General features: G+C 39.5%; 1 protein-coding gene across 1 annotated transcript in view; it reads left to right on the forward strand.

Moving 5' to 3' along the window:
• The window catches only part of LOC106870080 (uncharacterized), a 37,176-nt gene extending 25,451 nt beyond the window's left edge, over positions 1–11,725 (forward strand). Inside the window, exon 2 of the mRNA XM_014916056.3 lies at positions 5,228–11,725. Coding sequence (XP_014771542.2) covers positions 6,067–8,382 — 2,316 coding nt within the window. The 5' untranslated portion in view covers positions 5,228–6,066 and the 3' untranslated portion in view covers positions 8,383–11,725. The remainder of the gene's footprint in view (positions 1–5,227) is intronic.
• The last annotated feature ends 1,695 nt before the right edge of the window (positions 11,726–13,420 follow it).

Raw genomic sequence — 13,420 nt, forward strand, 5'->3', positions numbered from 1 at the left:
ATGGTAGCGGCGGCGGAGAAGCTTGTAATTAGTGGAACGCGAGTGGGAGGAGGAAGGGAGTGGTGAGAGTAATAATTATTATTAGGACGTAGCAGGGGGGGGGGGGGAAGACAGATTTCAGTAGTTGATGTGGTGGTGGTGTTGGGGGAGATGAAAGAGGTGGGAAGGTTGTTGTTCTCTGTAAGATCTTCCTTCCACTTCGTTTATTTCCCCCTCACTCACTGCCGACGACTGATTCCTCTCTTACCACTACTCTCTTTCTTTGTGAGGTGTTGGTGTATGAATGGTTGAGAGAAGGGGAGGAGGTGTACGACTCTGTCTGTCTGGCTAATTGTTTCTCTCTCTCTCTTACTCTCCTCTACACACTCTCCCTTGCTGAGGATTCCCTCAGCCTAGTGTGTATGTATATATATATGTATGTATGCGTGTCCTAGTTTATATGTACGTTTAACACACGCATAAACACACTACTGTAACATATGCGTATGTTAACGTGTGTGTATGCACAGGCTTTCACTCTGTCTTTACTCCCCTCACTCTCTATTTCTTACTTTCCCCTCTACTCTCTCTCCCTCCCCTGTCACTTGCCAATCTTTCTCTTTCTCACATTTGTCCTTCACATTTTCTCCCTCTCTCGCTTTCATCTCTTAATCTCTCTCTGTTTTTCTCTGTGTTGACTATGGACATAGCTGTCTGTCTATTGATTTTTCCTCCTTTACCAACGGGATGGGGATGTCACAGTACAACACCACCGCCACCACCACCTATAATTCCTGCCATTCACACAACACCTCCACCGCTTCCTCCTCCACCTCCATACTTTATTGATTGATCATTGATTGTGAAGCCAGATTTTTACATTACTCAAACTCTCTCTCCCTCTCTCTCATTATCTCTATTCTCATTCCTAGATGTTTTTTTTCTTCTCTCTGATGCCATAGCTTCACTCCATCTTGCTTGTCATCTCTTTCACACACACGCACCACCACTCTACCATCAAGTCCTCAACCGTTACGCTGCACCGCCGCTGCCACCATCTCCACCACCGCCAACTACTGCCATCATTATGCATCATCATTCTTCACACATCCCCTGTTCCCTTCACCGCCACCACCACAGCTGTCATCACCGTCACTCCCCTCCTTTTCTTCCATCACCACCACCACTATTGCCAACGCTATTCTATCACCACTCACCCCACCCCCGCCGCCACCGCATCAAAAGTCCTTCCCCCCACCCCAGTCCATTGCCTCCTGTTGCCATTGATACTACTAACACACACACACACACACACACACACACATATCCAACGCTACCTCCATCCACTTCTCTGTTTGTGAAGCTGCCAGCACCCACCCACGAACCTCCCCTCCCCACCTCTACGTTGCCATGGACACCATCAACCCACACCGCCATCACCACCACCCCCGCCGCCATCATCATACAGTTTGCTTGTTTTATGTTGCCAACCTTCACCGTCTACAACTCCTCTTCCCCCCCCCCTTTTCCACTCCCACCACCACACCACAATCACTATGGCACATCCTGCCAATAGTCACCACTACCACCACCACTGCCAATGCCGCCGCCGCCGCCACCATCATATAGCGTTCTGCCAACAACCACCTCCATCAATGCCAATAGTCTCCTCTACCACCATCACCATCACCACCACCACCACTCTACATCCTGCCAATAGCTCCCCTCCCACACCAGCACCACCACTACCACTACCATTCAAACCACATACCTTGCCAACAGCCATCATCACCCCCACCACACACAGTAGCCACTACTAACTACCATTGTTGTCATCACCAATCCTTCCTACCATAATATACCTTGCCAATAGCCACTACCTCCAATTTCCTCCTCTTCATCCTTTCCAATAATTTATACCCTGCTGCTAATAACTACCAATTCCCCCCACCCCATCGCCCACCACTGCCATTGTCTTCACCCTTCTTACCTTGACAATAGCCACCCCTGGCACCACCATCCATTTACCACACATTCTGCCAATAGCTCCTTAGTCTTGAGACCCAAGAATGACCACCACCACCACCACACAACTATCTCTTTATGTTTGTCACCCAACAACCTCTGCTAGACATAGCAGCCAAATCACATTCTTGCAAGATTCAGAAGAAAATACAGAGCCATCTTGGAACAATATAATAAAAAGAAACCCCTATTAATTACACTTGACCAAGGGGCTCAAACACATCAAGAGAACATTGTCCAAGGGTCTCTTCAAAAAACCCTTCCAAGCTTATTTATTTTCTGTTTTAATATTGCTTTTAATACAAAACTCTGAGACTGCCCCCTGTCTCTTTGATAAAAACTTCTTGATTCAAAATCATTGCCCCTCAATTGTTTTTTCCCCCCTTTGATTCCTATTTTATTCTTGTGGACCTTCATGGCCATTTGAGGTTTAAAAGAATTCTTGTAATTGAATATTATCAGGAATTGTATTTAAAAAATGTTAAAATATCATTTTGTGTATTGTAGAATAATAATAATAATATTTTAACTGACAAAATCTTATAAGGACCCTCAAAGGTCATGTGAACACCAGCTGTAAAATTATTTACTGTTTTAATTTAAACCTTTTTGATACAAAACTCTTTGAAACTGCTACCTCTGTCCTCTTTATTACGAATTTCTTTCCATTAAAATTTTCGTGTTAATTTATGTTCCAAATGAAGTTATGCTACTAAATTGTTCATTATTTTCAAAATTTATTGTAACAAAGACTTGTATTTAAATAGAAATATGTTAAGAGGGTGACAGTGATCTAAATTAAAAACCTTCCATGAAAATTTCATGTTAATTTATGTTCAAAACACAGCTGAATTTTTGGCAAATTATATTTCTAAATTCTTCATTATTCTCCAAATTAATTGAAAGCAAAAGTAGTTTATTTCAGCAGAAACAAGGTTAAAGTGATCTAAATTAAAAACTTCCATCAAAATTTCATATTAATTTGTTCCAAATACTATTAATAATGATGACAAAAAGTATTTTTTTAAAATACCTTCATTATTTTCAAAATTAACTGAGACAGTGGTATTTCAAGAGAAATATGGTAACTAAAGGGTTAAAGTAATCTAACTAACCTTCTTCCATCAGGATTTTGTATTAATTTATGTTCCAAACACTAGCCTTAATTTGCGCTAATCATTTACTAGACAGTTCAAAATTAATTGAATCAGAGTTAGTTTATTTCAACAGTGGTATTGTAACAAAAGGGTTAAAATGATCTAAATTACAAACCTTCCATCACAATTGCATGTTTAATTTATGTTTAAAACATCAGCTTTTTTAAGATGGACAAAGTGGTTTTGCTAAATTCTTCATCATATTCGAAATTGATTTAAACAACACTCAGTGTGTTTCAACAGAAATATTTTGACAAAAAGGTCAAAACATCAGACACAAAATATTCCACTTGCCTCAACAACAAAGTTCTCTAGCCTCAGGCCAATCAAAGTCTTGTGAGTGGATTTGGTAGACGGAAACTGAAAGAAGCCTGTCATATATCTATTTATGTATATATTTATGTGTGTGTCTATGTTTGTACCCCGTCATCACTTGACAACCAATGCGGGTGTGTTTATGTCCCTATAACTTAGCAGTTTGGTAAAACAGACCAATAGAATAAGTACTAGGCTTACAAAGAACAAGTCCTGGGGTCGATTTTTTGGACTAAAAACCTTTCAGGCAGTGCTCCAGCATGGCTGCAGTCAAATGACTGAAACAAGTAAAAGAATATAAGAGAAAATTTTGGGGTACTCAAAGTCTGTGGCAAAAAGAGAAAAAAAACACTGGAATTTTGAAGTAATCACACACAATCAACTGAAGATGACTTCTTTGTCGGGAAAATGTCTGGACAACACTTTTGTTCTTTCTGTCTGTGTTTCTTGGTGTGAATAGAGGTTTGCAGTAATGTTTTATAACCTAAGACAAATTTCCTGCAAGGCTGTCAATTGAGAATGACATGTGGGTGTGTCTTTCTGAAACTCTATCTGTAATTGAGTTACTCGTTATAAAGAACCAACCTATTCCATCTAATTAAAATTGTCGTCGTCATCATCATCATCCTTTAATGGACATCAAAGGAGGAGGATGATGTAATATTAAATTAAATTCATTTCATATATAGGAACAAGATCAGAGATTTAAGGAGAAGGTGCAGTTGATTATATTGGCCCCAGTACATGACTGGTATTTCATTTTATTGACCCTGGAAGAAATGATAGGCTGACTAAAATATGGGACTTTGCTTTTTATCCTTTCGGGATTGATGAAATAGGCGTACTACGGTCACTGTAATCGACTGGCCCCATCCCCCAAAATTTCAGACCCTGTGCCTATAACCGAAAGGATTATTCTTGTTGTTGTAGAGTTCAGATGTCACCAGGGTCGTTTCAGAATTGATAAAATAAGTACCGGTTATGTACTGGGGTCGATGTAATCGTTTTACCGCGTCCCTTGAAATTGCTGGCCTTGCACCAAATTTTGAAATAGTTGTTGTTGTTGTTAAGGCGGTGAGGCGGCAGAATCGTTAGCACACTGGGCGAAATGTTTAGCAGTATATCACTTGCCACTACGTTCTGAGTTCAAATCCTGCTGAGGTTGATTTTGCTTTTTATCTTTTTTGGGGTCAATAAATTGAGTACCAGTCAAGTACTGGGGTTCGATGTGATCAACTATACCCCTCCCCACAAATTGCAGGCCTTGTACCTACAGTAGAAAGGATTATCATTATTGTTGCTAAGGGGTAGAAGAGAGCTGGCAGGGTCACTATGGTAACTGACAAATGACTTCTTTTCTTCTACTTGTCGCATTCTGAGTTCAAACACCACTGAAGTCAACATGACTTTCCATCCTTTCGGGTAAAGCCAGGCGGCGGTGGGGTTGTTTTAGTTTTACAAGTTGCAAGGTATTATCCACAGTGCTGCCCCCACCCCCCACCCAATGCTCTGTAAAGTGATTGGTAATAAGCAAGGGAATCCGACCATAGACAATCTGCCAAAAATGACATTGGAACTTGACTTGCCAAACGTCTTCAACCTCTTCAAATTGGAAAGCAGACATCAAATAATGATGAAAATGTTATGTATGCGCACGTGTGTGTATGTGTGTATAAACCTGTATAAACCTTGTAATGTAGTTTATTTTTCAGTTTATTTAATAATGTTTTTTTTTTCTATTTTTATTACAGGTTCTGCAGACTGGACTTGAACTTTTGGACATTTGACCAGTTCCACATACACACACAAATATATATATATATGTGTGTGTGTGTGTGCGTACAGCAGTCTGCTTGTGTACCTGTTTGCCCAGCTGTCTAATTAATTGACTCTTCTTCATTTCTTTATAACATAAACAAGTAAACTCGACAAAACTCACACAGGGAACTCTTCACTCATACTCCACTCATTTCTCATCCATACTCATCTCATGTACATGTTGATAATGGATCCATATCTCCCAAAGACGTGTACTTGTAAATAACACTGCATGCCTCTCCATTTGATTTCTAATCAATTTAAATTGCAGAGTTCTCTCCCTTGCCTGTCATGACAAGAACTGTCACTAATGCTAATTACTCTTCTTATCGTCACAGGTGTAGTTTCAATTGATTAAAAGAGAAAAAAAAAATCACTTTTCTGACCCAGAACATTTAAATAATATGTTAGCTTCTGCTACTTAACTAACAATGATATTTCTAGTTATATGTTGACATGAGGTCAGTAGAGATCGCTAAAACTGGAAAATCCTTGGCCAAACTGACTTAGATATGTTCGTTTCAGAGTTTACATAAGAGAAAGAAAACTGATTCCTTTTTTTTTTCTTTTTTTTTTTTTTTTCAAAAAACTCAAACAAAACATAACTCTCTCTTTCCCTTCCTCTCTCTCTCTTACCAAAATACTTGATGTTGGTGTTATTGTTGTGTTCGTGAGGTAAAAAAGGATCAGGAGACACGTATATATATATATACACATATATATATATTAGGGGTTGGGTGAAAGGAAAACACCTTAAGTTTGGAAAACAAGGATGGAGAAGACTTCATCTGATAAATCGGGGAAAAACCTGGTCTCCAACACCAGCGATCGGAACCACCCTCATAGCATTTGTTCAGCAAGCAGCAGCAATGGTACCAGCTGTGCGAATAGTCCGAGCCATGTCACTGCCGCCATCAACATGCATTCAAAGCAGTTCATGCAGCATTATCCATGGCAGGCTCAACGCTTCCCTCACGTCCCCGACAAGTCGTGGTGCAGTGAGATATACAGCAACCAGTTTGCTCAGCGTTGCTACTTACAGTCTCATGGTATTTTCCCAGCAGCTGGCACTACTGCTGCGGGCAGTTGCTCCGAGAAGGCTTTCCACTGCGCCGCCAGCTACATGAACCAGTTCACGCAGCGGTGTTTCCTGCAAACGCACGAACGGCTGCAGAACTTCGATAAACAGGCAATGGATGTTAACGACTACATGAAACACTTGCATGGGGGCACGTACCAGCCGAAACACTGCCAGGCTGCTAACAACAATAGCATAGTGAGTAGTGGTTGTGGTGGTGGGAGTAGTTGTAGTGTTGGGGGTGGTGGCAGCTGTAGCATTGGCGGTGGTGGTGGTGGTGGTGGAGGTAGTTGTGGTGGTGTTGGTGGTGGTAGTAGTAGCTGTAGTGTTAACCTGACCAGTAACAGCAGCTGCGGCAACACCAACCATCGCAATAGCGTATCCAGCAGCAGCAACAACAACAATAACAACACTAACAGCAACAATAACAACAACAACAACAACAACACCAGCAGCAGTAACGGCAACACATCGGTTTATCCAAAGCAAGTAGCTCAGGTACAGCATGCTGTGAAAACACAGCCACCCTCTTCACCAAACACAAAGGTGCCACTTCAGCAGCCCCATCACATGCTCCTTCTGCAACCCCCTCCACCCATCGAGAAACCCTTCCACTGTGACCTTTGTCCAAAACAGTTTGCACGTAGGAATACGTTACAAATGCACAAACGCATTCACACAGGTGAGAAGCTGTTCCATTGCAGCTACTGCGACAAGCGATTCGTGCACCGAGATAAACTTCAAATACATGAGCGGACTCATACGGGAGAGAAACCGTTTCATTGCACTTACTGCACGAAACAGTTTTCTCGTAAGGACAAATTAAAGATTCACGAGTGCTCTCACACGGGATTAAAACCTTATCACTGCAGCTACTGCGACAAACGGTTTGTCCAAAGAGAAAAACTTAAGATTCACACAAGGATCCACACGGGAGAACGTCCATATTCGTGTGACATTTGTTTCAAGCAATTTGCTCGCGGTGATAAGCTTCAAATTCATCGTAGAACTCACACAGGAGAGAAACCATTCCACTGTGAATACTGTCCGAAAAACTTTGTCCAGCGTGATAACTTGGTTATACACAGAAGGACCCATACTGGGGAGAAACCATTTTCTTGTGAAGTATGTTCAAAGCGATTTGCTCGCGGTGATAAGTTGCAAATCCATCGTAGAACACATACGGGAGAGAAACCGTTCCATTGTGAATACTGTCCGAAGACTTTTGCTCAAAGAGATAATTTAGTCATACATAGAAGAACCCATACAGGAGAGAAGCCCTTCTCCTGTGAATTCTGTCCCAAGCAGTTCTCTCGGAGTGATAAGCTCCAGTTGCATCGCAGGACTCACACGGGTGAGAAATTGTTCCATTGTAAGTATTGTTCAAAGCAGTTTGTTCAAAGGGACAAACTTCAGATCCATGAACGAACTCACACAGGCGAGAAGCCGTTTCACTGTGAGATTTGTTCAAAGAAGTTTGCTCGTAAAGACAGGCTGCAAATCCACAAGAAGACGCACACTGGTGAGAAGCCCTTCCACTGCGACCTTTGCCCGAAGCAGTTTGCACAGCGAGACAACTTGAAAATTCACCGGAGGATACATACCGGCGAGAAGCCTTTCCACTGCGAAATCTGTTCGCGCCAGTTTGCCAGAAAGGACAAATTGCAGATTCATCGGAAAACTCACATGATTGAGAAAGTTTCGTTCAACTGCGACATATGCCACAAGCAATGTGAATCAAAAGAAATGTTGATGAGTCACCAGCAATTAAATCATGCACCACCACCACCTCCGCCACCACCACCACCACCACCACCCCTCACCAATAACGACACCTCACATTTATGCTGCCAGGTTTGTAATCGGGAATTTGCAACTGTCGAGAAGTTACAAAATCATGAAAAGACACATAAACCAGTGAGAAATAATTTTCTGAAACCCACATCGTGTAAGAATATCAAGGAATACACCCCAATGAGTACATTGCTGTGGCAATCTATCTACCCCTAATTTTGATAATACATTGGGTTTGTTACAGATTAATTTAGCACCTTAACACTTGGCATTGTTCTACTTGCCTGTTTGATGGAAAAAAGAAAAGAAAAAAATATGTATTGGCTATGATTCTAAAAAGTAATTGGGATCCAGCTATAAAATGAATGCTTGAAAAAAAAAAAATACTTGCAGATGTCTGCATTTACAGAACTATCCAACCCATGCTAGCTAGTATGGATAATCAAGAGGATGTAATCATGTGAAATGTCTAAAAATAATGGTCAAACATCCACAACATAAATCAAGAGATTGATTATAAATTTACAGTGGAGCAAGTGCATCGTTAATTAATTGACAAGGGAGATCCAACTGCTTAATTAATCACTTGCTCTGAAAATGTTGAGACAAATCTGAATCTGCCCTGCCTATCCAATAGGGGTACATCTATGCAGTTCATCAGCCTGTTAAAATAACAGCCAAATTCCCTGACATACACTTAAAAAAAAAGGACACAATGGGTAGTGTAATCCTTAAATACACAAAAGGATGGGGTTGTCCCAGCTGGAGCTCCTTTGATTATATGTCTGCTGGTTCAGAATTGATTTGGGGCTAAGTGAAATAATAATAATAGCCACATCATATCTGCTGGACAGAAAGAGACATTGATATGAAATAAGTGTTTAACAAATATGCAAAGAGCTCAACACTGAAAGATGAAAAGTTTTAACATGACAAATCAGTGAAGCAGAAGAGAAACTTCCATGATAAATGGTGGATGAGAGGAAACAGAAGACAGTTGCTATGGTATGTCGATGGCAGTGACGCTGAAAATAAAGATGGTCAAAGAAAACAGAATCAAATGATGACAATCAAAAGTGTTTCAGGTGTCGGATTATTTTAGAGTTGACGTAATGAAGCTTGATCTATATAATAAACGTTTTTGGTGGGGTGAACTGTTAAAACAAGTAAGCTGCTTACTGACCTTTGAATATATTATGCAGAAACAAAGAGTGGAGCAGTTGTGTATCTCCAGGTGAATAGGAAGAAGTGAAGGCTTTTGTAGACATCTGTGAGGATATTTCATGAGAAGAAAGTTTTAGCTTCTTACTCGTCGGAGTGACTCTCATGTGGATGTTTTAAACAATAATTGAAGAAAACACAAACAATGGCACAAGACTAGGCTTTACCTAGAAGATTCATTACAAATAAAAATGATTGCCATGAGATCTGGCCTTACCTACAAGATTCATTATAAAAAAAAATTAAAAAAAAATTTTTTAAATTAAAACCACCAATAGCACAAAGTGCCGGCTGTGTTCTGATGGTGAAACAGTTAACAATATCATTGCTGAATGTCCAGTCTTGGCATGAGTGGTATTCGAGCCGACCGAATATGTTTATTGGACAACATTCAAGAGAAATTCATGGTAAATGTTACTTCCACATCCTGACAGCAGAGACCACCTTCAGCCAAAGATTTTGTATGGTCTTATTAACATTGGTGGAGATATTAATGACAACAGACCAGACATAGTTATCTATGATTGAAAATAATTAAATCTATCAATCAATAAAATCTTAAAACGAAATTTTGGGAAGTTCAAGGACTTGCTACAGGGATTTTGAAAATGTGAAGAACAAAAGTGAAATAATTTCATACATTTTAAAAGTTGCAAGTGTAAAGTGTACAACTTAGAAGTTTTTCTACCAGGCATGGCTCATACGACATGTGAAGTATTGGATGTAACCAAGATGGTGATAAGTTGTTAAAAAGTTTTGTGACACCTTTTTTGGTACCAACCTGCCTGAGATCAGACCTGGTTCTATGATACAAACTTTCTTATTGTGATCTAAATTTAAATCTTCCATCAAAATTCCATGTTGATTTGTTCCAAACACCAACTGAATAATGACAGTCGTTTTACTAGATTCTTCGTAATTTTCATAATTAATTGACACAAACTGTATTTCAACAGAAATTTGGCAACAAAAAGGTTAAACCTTCAGCGTTTAAACCACCCATACCTGGCCCAAATATCTTATGTGATTTATGTTGAAAACGGCCAGGTCTGACCTCTCATACCTATTCTACAGTGTCATTCTATAAATAAGGAATTACAGCATCAAAATCTCAAAGCAACAACATAATACATCATTGATTCAGAACAATGTGAATAAATAAGCATCACATGTGACAGAATAACATGAATGCTACAGGGCTAAACTTGGTGTCTGACACCAAAACCTGTCTAAGATTAATGCTATGTACATTATTGGTAGAACTGCAAAAGAAGGGAGAAGTGAAAAAGAAAAAAAAAAACAGTAATAACCTCATGCTGGAAACCTGCAGAAGATTGAAGTGGGAATTACTGAAATTTCACTTAAGTTTAACAAAGTTTTTGTCTGATATTTCTTGGTTCATCATGGCCATCAATTAAGACAACAATAATAATATCACAGATGAGGCCAGTGAAACAGCTTCAAATATTCATCCTTTAAAACAAAACTTGAACATTCAGTTGAATCACTCCTTGTGGTTATTATATTGTTTCTTGAATGGCCTTCTAAGGACGAAAATCCCCCCACATATATAAAACGAACCGAAAATTTTCTGGTTTCCTTCTAAAACTCTCTGGAAACCATTTCTGAGACAACCCAAAACACATATTTCTAACTCAGGACTTTGTGTATGTCAATCTTTTCTTCTCGAGCTTTCAGTCATTCAAGTCCATCTCAAATTTTACATTTTTCCCTAATGTGTAATTTTAAATAAAAGCAGGGCTGTTAAATAAAAACGCCCATGTGTATAAGCCTAACAGATGCATGTGTGTGTGTGTGTGTATATATATATATATATATATATATATATGCATATATATATATACACACACACATGTATATATACAGACACACACACATATATATATATATATACAATCATAAAGGAGTTGAAGTAGTGGAATGGATATGACCACCACTTTGGCTAACGAGTCCCGATTCTCATGTCTCATCCTTAGTGCTGCTTTTGATTTCCCCCTGGACAAGGCACTGGCCCCGACCCCTTCCCCTGTCACATTCACCTTGTTATAGACCAGAGCAGGTAACAAAATCGTGAAAGAGAGAGAGAGAGTGTGAAATAAAGTGAGGATGAGGGCTGCCATCCAACATGAAAAATTGTCAAAGGAGTTTGGTGAAGGCCAAACTTATCCAAAATAATGAAGAACTTTAGATCGGACTGGGTGACATCTTAAAACTGATTAAAAAACATTTTATTATTGTAGATATTGTCAAAATGTCTGTGAGAATTTTCTGGAACTTACAGTAACAAAATATATATAAAAATATAACTGATCAAAAATCTTGTTTCTTTTTTTGTTTTTTGTTTTATCTTTTTATTTTACATGTTTAAGCCATTGGACTGTGGCCAACCTGGAGCAACATCTCGATGGATTTTTTTTTTTTTTAAACAAATTGACCTCATTTTTTAAAGTCTGGTACTTATTCAATTGGGGTCTTTTGCTGAACTGCTCAGTTACAGGAATTTAGGCAAATCAGTGCCAGTTATCAAAAGCTGGAGGGCATAAACACACACATACAATGGTTTTCTGCATAGTTTCCATCTACCAAATTCACTGACAAGGCATTGGTTAGCCCAGAGCTATTGTAGAAGACATTTGCCCAAGTTGCTCCAGTGGGTCTGAACCTGAGACCATATTCTTACAAAGCAAGCTTCTTAACCACTCGCCCACTGTCATTGACCACGTCAGCGATTTTAGTTTGTTTAAACTTGCCTCAATAGGTCTTCACAAGCAAAATTCATTGTCCAATGAATGAGGGGTACTCAGAAGTGGGCCGGTTACACGTCCTCTTATATTTTCATTAACTGTTTAAGGTGTTCATGTTGTTGCAAGTAGACATAGGCATCCTCTCAACTGATTTTTCCCATTCTTTGGCCCAGCATCACGTCCAGTATATGACAGCTGATAAGGGGCACTGAGGGTATTATGTGGCCATGAAGTGGGTGGTGGCCCCAAAATGTTTGAGAACCACTGGTGTATATGAATGGTTTTTGAGAGTTGATCAAGCAGGTACAGGGGTGCTAAAAGTAAAGAGGAAGCTAGAAATGAGGTCTATGAAGGGAGTTCAGTTCTCAGTCCCCTGTTATTTGATGTAGTTCTTCTAAGTCCTGACAGAAAACTTCAAGGCTGGCTGTCTTTGAGAATTCTTATATATCAACGCCTGGTTGTTATAGCTGAGTTGGCCAAAAGATTTAGAGATTAAGTCCTTTAAGAAATGGAAGCAGGGTCTACAATAAAAATCCAACAGTAAATCTAGAAAAGAAAAGACAAGATTTAACAAGAACAATAAAAAACTTTAGGGCTCTCTGGGAATCGGTCATATTTAATCGACAGAAACAATTTTGGTGGGACTTTTATACCCGAGTATTTAATGGAAACTATAGGAATCACAAGTAAATCTAATAGAGAAGCGGGACTTTGTATGCAGCAGATGTACAGGGGTAGATGGCAGTAGGGGCAGCCGTGTTTTAAATTACTTCATATGGTGGAAGACCGTAACGTTGTAGTTTCTGTTACCTTGGTAACCTCAAAAAGCAGAGTAGAAGATGGGTTTCAGAAAGTTCAGGCAGTTAATTAGTTCTGCTGGTAATGAGGGAAATCCTTTCTTAAAATGAAGAACAGATTGTATGATGTGTGATGTTGCTGCATTACAACAAACTTTGGACATTAAGATACAGAAGATGAGGAAGGGGTGTAAAGGGGATGGGTGCTCTGGTGGAGGAATGATGGGAAGATGAATAAGAAAAATAAGCTTGGTATGAAAGAAATCAAATACCAAACATGAGAGAAGATTGTGTTGGTATGATTCAAGTTTTTTTTTTTTTTTTTGCAATGTCCATTCCCCATGCTGGCATGGTTTGGACAGGAGCTGGTAAGGATGACAGCCACTCTAGGGTCTATTGTTTTGGCAAGGTTCCTACAGCTGGATGCTCTTTCTAATGTCAACCACTTTAGAGTGTATTGGGTGCTTTCTA

Source organism: Octopus bimaculoides, chromosome 14, assembly GCF_046866305.1.
Source record: "Octopus bimaculoides isolate indiv1 chromosome 14, ASM4686630v1, whole genome shotgun sequence".
In the NCBI taxonomy this organism is placed as follows: Eukaryota; Metazoa; Mollusca; class Cephalopoda; order Octopoda; family Octopodidae; genus Octopus; species Octopus bimaculoides.